Genomic DNA, 15,911 nt, shown 5'->3' with positions numbered 1-15,911 from the left:
GCGTTTACATCTGATGGAGATGCAAAATCTGAGACATGAGCTGCAACAGAGAGGACTCAACTTTCCAGAGGCTGTGTATTCTTTCATGATACTACAATCTTTGGGTTCAGGTTGGGAGTCTGTTGCAACCCAGATTGCTGTGCAGCCAACAGCTCAGCTAACAGTGGACTTTGTTACTGCCGTGGTGTTAAATGAAGCAGATCGCCGGGGTGCTAGCTGCATGGGCAAGGGGGAGTCTTCACAGACGTCATCCCATAGTGCAGTGGAACCACCAGATGGCGCCAAAGCTTTGAAGGCAGTGAAATGCTACTCGTGTGGACGTCTAGGCCATATGAAGAGGGAATGCAGATATCCCAGGGCCAAGACAGAGCAGCGCAGCGAAAGCTCATCGCGTGGAAAAGGCCGAGGCAAAGGCAAAGGTCCGGTGTCTAGGACAACGCAGCACAAGGCTATGGTTTCACGCTTCACTCCAAAGGTTGCAGAGGTCCAGAAGACGTCTAGATCTTTCTTCGTTGTTGATTCGGCGGCGACCCACCACATGTGCAACGATAAGAGACTTTTTGTGTCTTTTACACCGCAGGAAGGTGCGATTCACCAGGCGGATGACCACACTATTCCCAGTAAAGGCTACGGAACTGTTGTTCTTCACAGTTTGGACTTATCGATACAGAATGTCCTTTACGTGCCAGACGCCAAACATAATCTGCTCAGCGTTGGACAACTGAATGAGCGGAACATTGACGTTTCCTTCAAGAACAAGAAGTGCATCATCACAAAGAAAAATGACTATGAATTGCATGCTGAATATGTTGATCGTTTGTTTGTTTTGTATTATGATGATGTTGTGCAGGATGACACTTGTTGCATTGCAGGTTCTAACAAAAGTTTGCATGCAGGGTGTATTCATGATTTTCATCGAAAATTTGGTCATTTGCATTTTGAGGCAGTATCTAAAATGCCTGCCTTGGTTGAAGGTATGACTATTAGACCCTGCAGGTACCACATGAAGTGCAAAGCATGCGCAGCAAACAAGGTGAAAATGGCTGCGAAAGGTAAGGTGTCTAGTAGGCAAGCTACGGAACCATACCAGATTATTCATGCTGATTTGGTTGGACCACTAGCGCCCTCTTTGGGTGGAAATAGGTACTTCATGGTTCTCATTGACGCATTTTCTAGATATATTTTTGTGTACAATCTCAAGCAGAAATCAGAGGCTTTTCCTAGGTTCAAGGAATTCTGTGCTTGGTTGGAAAATGTGCATGGTAAGAAGATAAAGACTCTTTTCAGTGATCGCGGGGGAGAATTCACTTCTCAGCAGTTTGAAGCTTTTCTGACTGAGAAAGGAATTCAACACGATTTGTCTAGTCCTCGCTCGCCATGGCAGAATGGACTTGCGGAACGGGCAAATCAGACATTGCTTCAAGGGTTAAAAACCTTGCTGCATGATGCCAATCTTCCAGAGAGTTATTGGGCCGAATCTCTCTCGTGTTTTGTTTACAGTTACAATCGCAGGTTATCTTCAGCGATTGGTTGTACCCCCTATGAGAAGATGTTTGGCAAGAAGCCATACATCAAACACATGAAAATTTTTGGTTCTGACATGTGGGTTCATTCACCACAAAATTCAAAGTTAGACAAGCGTGGATTGCATGGTATCTTTCTAGGTTATCAGAAAGGGTCTTACAGAATAATGATGACTGACTCTAAGACAATTAAGCTCACGAGAAGTGTTGAATACAATGCAAAGTGGGGGGAGAATGTGGGAATTTTCCAATGTTATCCTGATGACAGTGATGAGACTGAGGATAGTCAGAAGCAACCACAACAACCCACACCCACTGATGAAGGTTCTGAGTCTGAATCTGAAACTGAATCGGGTGATTCAGAGGATTTCAAGAGTGCGAAAGCCTCTATGCGACCCTCTGAAAGCTCTGATCAAGAATTGGAAGAACCATTGTTCACAATAGGTCGCTTTTCTCCTAAGAAGGAAGAGGAGAGTGTTGAAGACTTAAGGCTAATTCGTAGGTCACAGAGAGCCACAAAAGGCAAACCTCCAAAGAGATTTGCTGATGAATTTGCTACGATAGCAGTAACAACTGTTAAAAGCTCCAAGAAGGTATTTGAACCTTCAAGTTTCCAAGAAATCCAGGGTTTGGATTCAAAGGAAGCTGAACCATGGTTAAATGCCATGAAGGCTGAGCTTGATTCCTTGGAAAGGAACAAAACATGGGAGCTAGTTCCAGTAGTTCCAGGAATGAAACTGCTTGGAAGCAAATGGGTCTTCAAAGCGAAGACTGATCAAAATGGCAAGATAGTCAGACACAAAGCCAGATTGGTAGCCAGAGGTTTCGCACAAGTACCAGGTGAAGACTATCACGAGACCTACTCACCCACAGTGAGGTATGAAAGCATTAGGCTTATGCTCAAGCTAGCTGCAGAGGAAAATCTACACATTAGTCACCATGATATTAATACAGCTTTTCTGTACGGATCTCTGGATGAATCACTTTATATGCTTCCACCTGATGGCGTACAGGTAAAACAGGGATTTGTTTGTGCTCTGAAGAAATCCCTTTATGGTCTCAAACAAAGTGCACGGTGTTGGCACACAAAACTCACTGAAGTATTGTTTTCTCTAGGTTTTCAGCAAGGGAAAGCTGATCCATGTGTATTTGTCAAAGAGGAGGGGCAAAAGAAACTGTACTGTTTGTTTTATGTTGATGATTTATTATTCTTTTGGAAAGATGTCGCAATGTACAATAACGCCCTAGCTCAACTGAAAGAGCACTTTGACATGAAAGATCTTGGTGAGGTAAACAACTACCTATCTCTGGAAATAGAAAGAGATCAAGATGGTAACATTCTAGTACACCAGTCACGGAAAATTGCTGATGTGTTAAGCAAACTAAACCTGATGGATGCTAACCCTGTAGACACACCGATGACAACAGGTTATCAGGTAGATGACACTGGAGAAGCATTTTCTGACTCTACACTGTACAGAAGTGTGCTAGGCAAGCTAAACTTCATTGCCAGATGTTCAAGACCAGACATTGCTGTTAGCTGTAATTTGCTAAGCAGACAAGTCAACAATCCTAGTGTCAAGGATTGGAAAGCTCTGAAACGCATAGCGCGGTATTTGAAAGGCACTATGCATTACAGACTGAGATTTAACAATCAGAAGTCTGGTGGTCTTGAGATATTTGCAGATGCAAGTTTTGGAAGTGACACTGAAGACAGGAAAAGTACGTCTGGAGTTTGCTACATGTACAATCAGGGTCTGTTTGATTGGTCATGCAAGAAGCAAACAACAGTTAGCTTAAGTACTTGTGAAGCTGAACTGAATGCACTGTCTTATTCACTTAAGGATTGTGAATGGTTGATACAATTGTGCAAAGATATGAAAATTCCTGTCAAATGTCCACTCCAGGTTTACCAGGACAACAAAGCATGTTTGGCTTTGCTGAAGTCTGAAAGTTGTAAGCAAAGCACGAAGCACTTGCAATTAAAATTGCAGCATGCTAGGGAATGTATTCAGAAGGGACTCGTAACGGTGTCCTATATGCCAGGTAATAAAATTCCTGCTGATGTATTATCCAAGATTGTATCAAGGGATCAACACTGTACCTATGTGCAGAAGTTGGGTTTGTACTGATATTGTACGAACACGCTGCCCAGTGATGTTCACAGAAAGGGGGAGGATGTTGGTTTCTGTTTTCCTTCACTGTGCAGCGAAAGGGCTTGTCACGAGACAGGTGTTTACATTCCACAGTCTGTACTGTACTGTTGGAGTTTCTCACGGGAAAGGGAGACTGGATGTGACGTACACTGGTTTCCTGTTTTTCACTGTGTTGTTTCTCTCCAAGCTGTCGAGGAGAGAGGATGCTTTTCTGCTCCGGCAGAGGCAAGATGTCTTTCTGTAATATAACTGCTTTGAACTGTAAATAAAGCAACCAAGAGTATGCAGCACGTACTCCTCATCCTTCCGCTGGGCACGGAACTCTGCTTTAACCAACATCCAGCCCCTGCAATGCAGGAATATGCAGCTCTTGCATACATGGATCGAACCTGAAGCCTTGCCGTTATCAGCACCATAGTCTAACCAACTGAACTAACAAGGCAAAAATCATGGCACACCAGATTGCAGTTCTGTTCTCGAGCTAATCAAGACCATTAACTGTATTTCATTCCCCTTCCTTTTCATTGACAACCAACTTTCTCTCTTTCCCTCTCCTCCCTTTGCAGAAAAACTGTACTTTGTAAAATATTCCTTCATACCAGATTCTCCAGTCCTGAAAGCTACTAATTAAGTTGGGCTGCAGAGTTTAAAGGGTGCAATCCTGTGGCTCCTGGGAGAGCATTCTTTTCCACCTTTTCAACCTTGGAGTTGGAGCGCTGAGTGTTTGATCCAGCCTCCCTGCCACCAGGGAAACTGGCAACAACCTGGCTCAAATAAACGTAAGATTTCTGACATTGGTATGGCCAAAATGGATGTGTGCTAAGTGTGGTTCAGGGATGTGTTGGGGAGGGGGGAGAGATTTGGAAACAGCTTGGTTGTTCCCACTAAGTTGGTCCAAAGCTCTCTTGCGAATTTCCCTCCCGGTGTCCCCATTGAAACAAAAAAAGAAAGAAAAGAAAACCCCTGAGAAATGGATAGAGAATTGCAGGAACACTTCCCGCCTGCTTGTGAGAGTCCAGCAAGGCTGAGGGTGAAATCACCTTTGAATTTCTCTGCCCACCAGTCTTGGCACTTTGTCAAATCAAACAAATTCTAGGCACCAATTACCTGCAATATGCAACATCAATATAGCATTCTGGTTTAGCCTTTGTTACTTGGCTGTCAAAATCATTCAGTGGAACCCCTATTTTCTCTGGTTCTACAATTTGAGCAAACTTGCCAAAAATGAACACAACAAACATCTGTACTTTTCATTTTCAGGAGCAAAACTGGTCTGTTCATAATTGCAAAGGTGTGCCCTAAATCTAGGAAGCCAGTTATTTTGGATTTGGAAATTGGGGGAGGGGGAGATTGAGGGAGAGAAAGATGTTGTTCTAAGAAACACTTTTGCATAGCTAGACCAATTTCACAGCATGGGGGAAAATGCAAAAGATGGAAGAGCAAGATGGAATGGAATGGAAAAAGTGTGATGATGAACAACAGCAAAAAATACCTTTGTGAAAATTAGATACCCTAAGTTTCCAGACATGGGCAAAAAAACATGAAAATAGTGCTGTGGTTTGCAGCGGCCACAATTTCTTCTGCTCTTAACCAAGAAGAAACACTATTCAGACTCCACACTGACAAACACAAGATTGAGTAGGTACAAAATGGATGATAACTAATCAGGCAACCATCCTTCTGAGAAGCATCTAAGGATTAGAGTTGACCTTCAACTATGTAAGAGTCAAGAATGTGGCACTGTTTCAAAGAAAGAGGAAGAAACAGTCATCCCCTCCCTTCTCTCCACTCTTGAAGACGGATAACTGGTTTGGCAATGGCCCTTGAGCATAAATACCAGAGGACTGGAATGGATTTCAGTTTCCATAATTGGTCAATACTGTTGCAAAACCCCAAAGGCAAAAGATAGAACAATAATATTCTCTGCCCCTTCAGTGCTATTTGCATTTCAGATGCCTGCCAGTGTCTTTTCATGAGGTTATTGGCAAGCGAGAGAGAGAGAGAGAGTTCAAAGGCCTTTGTGCAAAGATAGTGTAGTTAAGGGCAGGTCTTCCTCTGTGTCATTTACAGCATTCATGTAAACGGACTTTGCTTTTATTCCACAGCCATCATGACTTCAAAGTACTTCATATCCCCCTTTCTATTGTCTTGTTGGTGCTTGTTGAACAGTTTCCTCTTTCAACAAGCCTTCTCAGTGGAGATTGTTATCCTATCTGGCCTCTTGCAAATAACCGATTTTATATATGCAATATTTTAACTTTTTATATGTATGTAATTGCCTTATATATGTTTTTAGTGTCTTGTAAGTCACTTTGAGATGCACCACAGGAAGCAATTCATAAATTGCTGCTACTACTACTTTTGTTTTTGGCAAATTATTTCCACAATATATATAATATCAAATCTAACCTAGAAGAAGAAGAAGAAGAAGAAGAAGAGTTTGGATTTGATATCCCGCCTTTCACTCCCTTTAAGGAGTCTCAAAGCGGCTAACATTCTCCTTTCCCTTCCTCCCCCACAACAAACACTCTGTGAGGTGAGTGGGGCTGAGAGACTTCAGAGAAGTGTGACTGGCCCAAGGTCACCCAGCAGCTGAATGTGGAGGAGCAGGGAATCGAACCCGGTTCACCAGATTACGAGACTACCGCTCTTAACCACTACACCACACTGGTTATACACCAAGAACCCTTGGCTATTGAGCCAGCATAGATCACATAGATTCCCAACCCTCTTTTGATTTTAAAATACCTTCCCCTTCCCTAAAGGAGCTTGTGTGGCACATATTAGTCTCAAGAACAACTCTTCAACATTGCTTAGAATGTAAAAGGAGCTTCAGACCGAAGACCCTTCTTGTCCAGCACCCTGGTCTCACAGTGGCCAACTAGATGTCGATGAGAAGTCCTCAAGAGGCACATGGTCACAACACCTCTCCCCCCACTGGGGCTCCTCAGCAACTGGTATTCAGAGGCAAAGGGTCTCTGGTGGTGGAGGAAGAACACAGGCAGCATGTCTAGTAGTCTTCTCCTCCATGAATTGGTCTGACCCCACTTTAAAGCTATCCAAGATTGTGGCTATCACACGAAGAACACCCTCTTGGACCACAGGCTGACAGATGCTGCATGCACACAAGTGATCTGGGGAACAGGATTTCTTTGAAATACAAAGCAGCACTTTCACAACTAAATGTTCTTCCATGTGGTCACTGATCAGCTGAGCGCAGGTCCTGCTCAGGTATCAAAATTTGGCAACCCTTATTTGCATTCTGTGACTAAGACTTGAGTGGAGTTCAGAGATCAAGGGTGGGATTGGGGTGGGGCAGAACGTAGATTAGGGGCTTACTGGTAGATCTCTGAGTGATTTCCAGTAGATCACTAAGGGTTTCTGCTAGCAGGTGCTAAAACAATAGCAGCTCCCTCTCATACCTACGCTCTTCTGAATTAGGCTGCTGAAATGAAGAAAGCTTAAGGGGAAAACCAGGAGTGGATTTGTGAGTCAGCAGACTGGCCCTGAATATATATTCCCTGTTGGATCATGTGCTTAGGGGCACCCTATTCTTTAATTCTATGTTTGCTCCTTATCCCTCTAGCAAATAACAGAGTGGATCTCGCTATCTTGCGCTCTGCCCACCCCTGAAAGTAAAGAAAGGCTTCCCTGAGCAACTTCAGTATAAGGCGTGATAAAATTGTACTAAACTAAATGGATTGAATCTTGGCTTAACTCTCAGTGGAAGCAGCAACCCCTGAGTTCTCCTCAGGGCACATTCCACCGGTGAATAAGATAAGGTGATTTTTGTCTATTCCTCCTTCCCCATAAGGGACACCGCATAAGGGACGCGGATGGTGCTGTGGGTTAAACCACAGAGCTTAGGGCTTGCCGATCACTAGGTCGGCGGTTCGAATCCCCGTGACGGGGTGAGCTCCTGTTGCTCGGTCCCTGCTCCTGCCAACCTAGCAGTTCAAAAGCACGTCAAAGTGCTTCCGGCGGGAAGGTAAACGGCGTTTCCGTGTGCTGCTCTGGTTCACCGGAAGCGGCTTAGTCATGCTGGCCACATGACCCGGAAGCTGTACGCCGGCTCCCTCGGCCAATAAAGCGAGATGAGTGCTGCAACCCCAGAGTCGGCCACGACTGGACCTAATGGTCAGGGGTCCCTTTACCTTTACCTTCCCCACACCATGTGGACTAAGGTGCTGAATGCTGCAAGGGAGAGGAAGAACAAAAGGCACCTCCCTTTGAAAAACCTAGGTCTCCCACATCTGCAGATGGACAAAGCTGTCAATTTTGGTTTCGCCACATTTCCAAAGAAAGTCTTCACAAAAATTCATCAGCATTTCCATGAGAATCTCTCTGAAGAGGCACATTTCTGCAGAGCAGTTTCCCCAAATGCAAGACATTTCTGTATGTTATTTTCACAAATGCATTCATTTCTATGCACACTTGTAAGTGCATTTTTGAACATGTAACTTGGCAGGGGAACAGCATTGCCCGATTCGGAGAAGTGTGAGTTTTGTCTTTCGGTTTGCATTGTATTTCGTAAACAACACAGATGGGAAATTCACCTTAAACTGATTCAAATTACTCCCCTGTCTTTTTAGATATTACCCATGTCTATGTTTCCCCAAGAATATTGTTGGCAGCCTGAGTGCAGCTTCACACTTGGTCTTTGAATCATCCCTGTTTGAAATCACAAGGCAAGAAATAAGAGGCTGTTTCAAATTCAAAAAACTACTCCACAAATCTATATCACTTTTATAGGATGCTCATTGTCATAGCTCTCTCTTCCTTCCCCAAAAACATTGTGGGAGATGTAGTTTTGCTGAGAATTCTCTACATTGCATATCTTCAAGTACGCCCTTGCACAGAACTATGTGTCCCAGGGCTGACTGTTGGAAAAGAATGACTTTTACACCAGTTTAAATATGCATTATAGATATGCCCTTGGTTCAGGAAAACGCCCTTTGATTGTAAAGCGTTGGCAGCTGTTTCAAAGGGGTAATTCAGATGATTAATAATATAGCAACCCTAACCAAGCCCTACCCAGGGTCGCTGTCTCTCTGCACCCCCCCTCACCAGTTATCCTAGCTGTGCATAATACGGCTGCACCTGGGGAAGGATTACTAGTTATTGACTTTTCTCCTCTATGGGTCACACCCTGGGGGTTTATCAGTACTGTTTGCTTTCCGTTCCGGTCTGAGCCAGTTTGCCAACTCATATATATTTTAAAGCGCTATAGGTGGGGCGGGGGCTAGAGTGAGAAGTTGGTTCCCATTGAGACTTCCTCTAGGAGCATGAAGGACCTCTTGTATAAGATCAAACTGCCAACCTTTGCTCCGCTCATCTCCATGGAACTCTTTTTAATAACACCAGGTGTGTTCCTTTGTGAGCTGCAAAGTTTGTCGACAGATACAACGCTTAAACTCCGCCCGCCCCCTGGCCTTGTAGCAATTCTTTGCCAAGGGAGAGGGAAAATCCGGGGGGGGGGGGAGCTACCTTTCACTCGCTCGAATTTTCCTCTTTGAATTAATTGCACAAAGCAGCTAATCTCAATTGTTAGAGGACACGAAATGCACACACATTGCTTTTTAAGTGCGTGGCCATGCAAGAACACAGCATACGGGTACATAGTGAAAGCGTAACAGCTGAAACTTGATTTACTAAAGCTTTAAAACACCGGATATGTGATAGAGCAGGAGCTTGGTTTAAGTTCTGTAGATTCAGGGTGCGGCATAGTAGTTAAGAGGGCTGGGGAGTGGTCTGGGGAGGGCTGAGCGAAAATCCTCACTCAACCTTGAAGCTGGCTGGGCAAGCTGGGGCCAGTTACTCTCTCTTGGCTTAGCCCACCTTGAGGGGACAAATAATGGGGGTGGCTACAGATGGAATAAGCCACCCAAGCTGGAAGGGCAGGGGCAAAAACCCAACCCTGTGTTGTGACTCTGCAGGGAAACCTTTTGATCCACAACCTCACAGATGACACCTGACCCTCCTAATCCAAACCAGAGAGAGGGAGAGGGAGGGAGGGAGGGAGGGAGGAGAGAGAGAGAGAGAGAGAGAGAGAGAGAGAGAGAGAGAGACTGTGACAACAGCCCCAGAAGAGTCGTGCAACTAATCCAAAGGCACATAACGCAAAAGGAAGTAAAACACCATCACAACCACCACCACACACATAACAATCTGCAGACCACAATCTAGAAGCCAAATCTTGTTAAAACTGCAGCTAGGGTAGACGTGAGCAAGCTTTTAACTTTAAGGTCCCTGCACCTCTCTAATAAGTTATGTATACCAGGAAATTATTAGAAGATGGAGGTGTTTAAGCCCATAAACCTGCTGGAAATTCCTTCTCCTGCCATATGCCAAAAAAGCTAGAGAAGAAGGCTTTAACCTAGCTCAGCAGGACTGCTTTTCATACAACGAGAGGTACAGGTGTGGGTGAGGGTAGCATATGGGTGGGGGTATCATTCAGACATGTGATTTCCGCTCCGCAGCCTAAAATGTTGAAGTCCATAGTGGGCTGTGCCACGCCCTGGTACTATTTCAGCATAAGGAAATCAGCCCAAGGCTTGATATTTAAAAGGCAAATCAGGAGAGCTTAATAATGTCTCATGTGATATGCATGCAGGCCCATTGGGATTAAACCATATATTCTTTCAAATTTTTTGACACTTACCCACACCATTTCTGCTGCTGTTTAATATTCTTGCACTTTAACAAAAGAGTAAGTCTGAATCTGAAGTCTCTCCTCTAATATGTTATTTCTTCTTATGTGGCTCTAGAGTCCTCTCATGTCTCCTTGTAAGAAATACCTCTCAATTTGACATCGCAAATCTGTTTTTATCAGCACAGTCCTGCTGCCCATCCCAGATCGACTCCAGAAGATTTCCACGACTAGCTTCTAGCAAGGTAAAAGCCTGCTTTTTAACCAACCAACACCTGCTATACCACCGACGGGGAGCCTGTGACTTTCCAGATGTGGTTGGACTCCCAGCTCAGCAACATCAGCCCCAGGAAGTATAGCCATTGGCCAATGATTAGGTTTGATGGGAGTTGTAGTCCAGCAATACTTGAATGATTGCAAATTTCCTATCCTTGTGTTATACAGCCCATGTGTTTTCCTTGTGCTTTTTGTGGTAATTGCCGATGTATTACATTACTGCATTCTAATACTTTTTTTTTAAATAATTGCTTTTGTAAACTGCTTTGATACATTTTGGTGGTAGAGTGGTATATAAGTATTTTTATAGTAAAATAAATAAATAAAATTCAACTAGGTTGGGGACAAGTTTGTTCAATCATTCTTCCTTGAACTAATGTAGATAAAAACTGTGGATTCAGCCACCATGGATTCCCATGAACACAGAAACACTGGAGTGCAAACCTTTCAAAACTCCAGATGTTGATGAACCATAACTCTGGCCAACAAGATCTATGGTCAGGGAAGATGCAGTTCAGAAACCCTGAAGTCCTGCAAGTACCCAACACTGGCTGAGGCAAAGTCATTCTGCTGCTATCCTGTTCCATACCTTTAAGTATATGACATTTATTTAACACCCTTATCTTAAGCAAAATATGTGTCCACATGAATGCACTCTGAGGTCCTGCTCCAAGGATGGGGAGCAGGAGCAAGAACAATAAGGGACCATGCAGTGTGTGGCTTCCAATGAGAAGAGTCTAACAAGGTTACAATCAAACCATTGCATCAATATTCAGTTTGGGACACTCAGTGCCAGGCAGGCAGGCTTCTGGCATCCATGCAGGAAGGAGGGGGATCACAACGAGACATATTCAGACACTAAAAGGCTACCAGATCTTGGATGCTTTCAATCAAGGGTGGAGAACCTGTGGCCCTCCAGATGTTGCAGGACTCCAGCTCCCATCAGCCCCAGCCAGCATGGCCAATAGACAGGGATTATGGGACCTGTAGTCCAGGAACATCTGACAGGCCAAAGGTTCCCCACCCCTGCACTTACCTGGGCCCTTGAAAATACTCCAAGATTATGAATGCCTGATGTTGCCTGTGCTAGGTTTATTGGATATCCAGTGCAGTCTCTTTAAAAGTTGACGGATTTTTTGCATGCTTTGGAAGATGCAGCAAACCCTCATACTGAGGTTGCAATTCTACACTCATTTACCTGGGAGGAAGTCCCATCGAACTCAATAGTTTGTAGTTTTGAGCAGACACTTGCATGCTCACACTGCAAACTGCATGAGAGTCATCTCAGGGTATCTCTGCATACACCTGCTTAGAAGTAACCCCTAGCAATCTCCGTGGGGCTTGCAGCAGTCAGGGGGGGAAAGAGGACAGGGCTTCTACACCTTTGCAGGTTGCATTAGGTCGCATCCACACCACAGATATAATGCACATTTAATGCATGTGGCTTCCTCCAAGGAATCCTGGGAACTGTGTTTTGTTAAGAGTGATGGGAACCGTAGCTCTGTGGGATAAATTACAGTTCCCAGGATTCTCTGGGGAAAGCCATGTGCTTTAAATGTATGTTGTGTATGTGCCCTTAGAATAGGGGGATTCAACGGGTGTAGCTTGACTGGCCAGCTAAATCTGCCGAAATTCTTTCTTTGGTATCAACTATTAAAAGTGCTGGAATCCTGACCTCTCTTTTTGCACCTGAGAAGCCTAGTGGGACTTACTTTGGAGTATGCGTGCAGCAATTATGGTTGCTTGGGAGTTGTTCCCACTGAAACCAATGGGATTTGCTCTCAAAAGAAATGTGCACAGGATCAAAGCTTTAAGCTCTCCTTTTTAGAGCCAGGTGATGCTTTGTGAATGGGCCACCTGAACCTGCTCATCTCTGCAAAAACCGTTATGAATACATTACTTGTTCTTGAAATCCTCGACAAGATCCTGCATGTTCTTCAGCTCTCCCTCCAGGCGTCCCTTGTCGTTCACCAGGGCATCCAGCTGCCTCCGCAGGTTGCTGATGTAGGCTTCAAAGAAGGCAGGGATGTTGCTCCGTGTGGTCTTCTGCTCCTGCAGGAGGTTCCACTTGGTCTCCAGCATCTTGTTTTGCTGCTCAAGGAATCGGACCTGAAAAAAGCCCCCGAGGCAAATTCCATAAAGCCTGTCATTCTGCCAGCAGGACTCGAAATACCACAAAACAGTAGAAGATTATGGCCCTTCATGGCTCTCAGCTCTAAGATATGGGGGTAGATGGGGCTGGGGGAAGAAGCCCTCCGAGGAATGTAGATAGATGAGGGTGTGGGAGGAAGAAGGTTCACTGATTATTTGTGGGAGAGGAACAGCTAACACTGCAACACTCTGGAGAAAACTATGCTGAAAATGGAGGTTTTTCATATCAAGTATTTGCATTTATCAGGCGAGTAAGATCCAGAGCACAGTGTAAATAGTAGAATCTTGGATTCAGGTACATGTTTTGCAGAACTTTTGGACTTCCGACATTTATTTAGATTTCTTTTGATCTACATCAAGATTGATTAACTATACCTTTTACTGCATCCCCCCTCCCCAAAACAACCCAGTTAAGGCTGTGACTGATCACTGATTCCACCCCCTGCCCCAGGACCAGTGGCGTAGGCAAGGCAGATAATTTGCACCCCCTAACCCGTGGATTTGCGCCCCCTAACCCTAACCCCCAGATGTTGCGCCCGGTGCGGCCGGCCCCCCCTGCACCCCCCACGCTTCGCCACTGCCCAGGACCATCATGCCTAAACTCACAGCCTGCTGACTGTATCACACTTGCGATGGGGGAGGGATGTGAATACACAAAGTTACTGGGGCTCATTGTGTGTGTGTGTGGACATAATACTTCACAGGTAGTCAGTGTGGGCTGACTATTAAACTCAACACATTTCCTTTTGGGTAAGTAATGCAAACTCTATTGCAATGTGCCATGAAGGTTACGGCTAATGAATGCTTGTGATATACTACAGGGTAACAAATAAGATACTCCCGGGTATCTGAGAGAACTTAAAAAGAAAAAAAAATGGTCCAGGAGCTAGAAGCAGGTGTAATAAAACATTTATCGAAAATAAATAAATGGATGATAGACTATATTGCCATGGGGTTGCAATCTGTCCTCTTTTACCTTATAAAGTGTGGTGCACTTTAACAGAGATTTATTGATCAATCAATAAAAGAGTTGAAGCTTCAATTCACTGATTTTTTTTAAAAAAATATATTATTGAACCTATGAAATCTTTTAACCACCTTAATTTCAGAGAACTGAAGCTGCAGCAAGCAAAAGATAACTGTATGTATGTTTTACTTTGGATCCCCTTCTCATTCCACTTTCCCCAGTGTGGGGTCTGCTGGTCACCGCCTTCACATGAGGGAATAAAAGCCATCATGTTGAAGTTGTGACACCAACACACCCTGCTATTAACCAGGCAGTGAATAAGGAAGATCACCGAGAAAGCAATGGCAGGGTCATGTTGGTCATCGAGTTACAAATCAAAAGCAGAGAACAAAGGCCAGATGCTGCTTCAAATAAGACATCTAGCAGAGCCACAGTTGAGCTTACAACAAAAGACCATACTTCTAAGCAAAGCACAGCCACCACCCCATGAGGCCTGTAGAAAAGCTCCTATCGATTGCTGGGACACTAGAGAAGGACCAGAATAAGCTACGTATAGCTCACCTTATCGATGAAGGTTGCAAACTTGTTGTTGAGGGTCTTGATCTGTTCCTTCTCCTCCTTGCGCACCTTCTGGATGGTGGGGTCGATTTCCAGGTTGAGGGGCGACAAGAGGTTCTGGTTGATGGTGACCTCTTGAATGCCTGCAGGCGAAAACCCTCCACCATACATCCCTCCATGTCTGCTGGAACCGAGGGCACCGTAGGAAGACTGGACGCTGTAGGAGCTGGCGGGGGCAATCCTCCTGACGCCAGAACCCAAGTTATAGAGGCTGGAGCTGCCAAAGCCCCCCGGCTTGCCGAAACTGCCGCCGCCTCCGATTCCACGAGATGAAGAGACGGAGCTGACTCTGACCTGGGTGAACCCGCCGGACCCAGCTGCTGAGCGGGAGCTGTAACCAAATTTCGACATGGCCTATTCAAGCAGGGCTTTCCTTATTTTGGAGAGAGAGAGGGGGTGGGAAGAAACAGCAAGTGAGGCTCGGAGGAGTTAAAGAGAGCAGAGTCCCTCTGAACCTGCAGGCTGGCACTTCCTCCCCTTTTATCCGTTAGAAAGAGCTTGGGGGCAGAGCAGGGATCGTTTTACTGCCTGGACTGGGTGTGTCTGGCGGCCGTCCCACTGCTTGCCTTCAACCTGCTGAGCATACACAGGAGAAACACAGCCACAGAAACCCTATCGGCTCCACTCCCTGCACCTTTCACTCGCCCCACCTTTGCTCAGAGGCGGCTTTCGCCCTTTGTTGCTGCACAGAGAGAGAGCAGGTTGCACTCTGAATACTTCCATAGCCTTAGGACATTCTCCCTTCCCTCCTCGATCTGTCCATGTCCGTGTGGGAGTCAGGGAAGGGTGCCGCAGTTATCGCACATTTTTTCCAACCTCTTGCTGCGAGCAAAAAGATTAAGAAGCAGACAAAGCCAAGGTGGGCGAGGGAGACTAAAAAACAGATGGACAAAATGTGATGGGAGAGGTATACTTCAAATGTTGCCTCACATTTGACATTTCACTTACGTGCTCTTTTTCTGAGGCTTTTTTATTATTATTTCTAAAAAAGAGGATTCACTTATCTTGTAGAGTTCATATCAGGGTTACCATTCCAAGCACAATTACCAGGAAGTAAGAGGCAATGTCCACACCGAAGCGGAGGAAGCTGGCTGAAGGGCGTGGGAGGGCGTGGGGAATTCTGGAATGTCCCTCTTTGGCCGGCAAGTAGGGGGAGAGTATGTTCCTGAATGCCTCCTCCCACTAGAAACAAGCAAGCCTCTCTACAGGTAGAAAATCAGCAAATCGGGGAGACCTTTTCTCTGTCTGCTGCCTCCCTACTGCACTATTTTTCTAAGCACAAGGAGTCCATTGTTTGCTTGTTTTCATGTTGGGGAACGTCCAGGGAATGCAAATTCTTATCTCTCCACTCTGACATGATAAAGCCTTCCACCTTTGGATTTTTATCACCTTGTTCTGTTGCCTGGGCTGCACAACCCCACTCAGGGGTACACACTACTGTGTTCAATAGGGCTCAGCAAGTCAGCTTAGAATTTCAGACTTAGTGCGACTGAACTCACTGGGTTCTGCTTCTAAGCAGGGCTGATCCAAGACATTTTGCTGCCTGAAGAAGAGCAACCAACTGACCCAAG

The 15,911-nt window shown here is 45.1% G+C and overlaps 1 protein-coding gene across 1 annotated transcript in view; it reads right to left on the bottom strand.

Annotated features, from left to right (window-relative positions):
• LOC310671504 (keratin, type II cytoskeletal cochleal-like) overlaps positions 1-15,434 on the bottom strand; it is a 29,633-nt gene extending 14,199 nt beyond the window's left edge. The window contains exons 1-2 of the mRNA XM_083427667.1: positions 14,284-15,434; positions 12,505-12,713 (exon numbers count right to left, since the gene is read on the bottom strand). Coding sequence (XP_083283793.1) covers positions 12,505-12,713; positions 14,284-14,691 — 617 coding nt within the window. The 5' untranslated portion in view covers positions 14,692-15,434. The remainder of the gene's footprint in view (positions 1-12,504; positions 12,714-14,283) is intronic.
• Positions 15,435-15,911: the final 477 nt, after the last annotated feature.

Source organism: Podarcis tiliguerta (assembly GCF_965153285.1).
Source record: "Podarcis tiliguerta genome assembly, chromosome: 2".
Classification (NCBI taxonomy): domain Eukaryota; kingdom Metazoa; phylum Chordata; class Lepidosauria; order Squamata; family Lacertidae; genus Podarcis; species Podarcis tiliguerta.
Note: the sequence above shows the minus strand (reverse complement) of the source record. Positions and strands in the feature narration are given on the sequence as shown.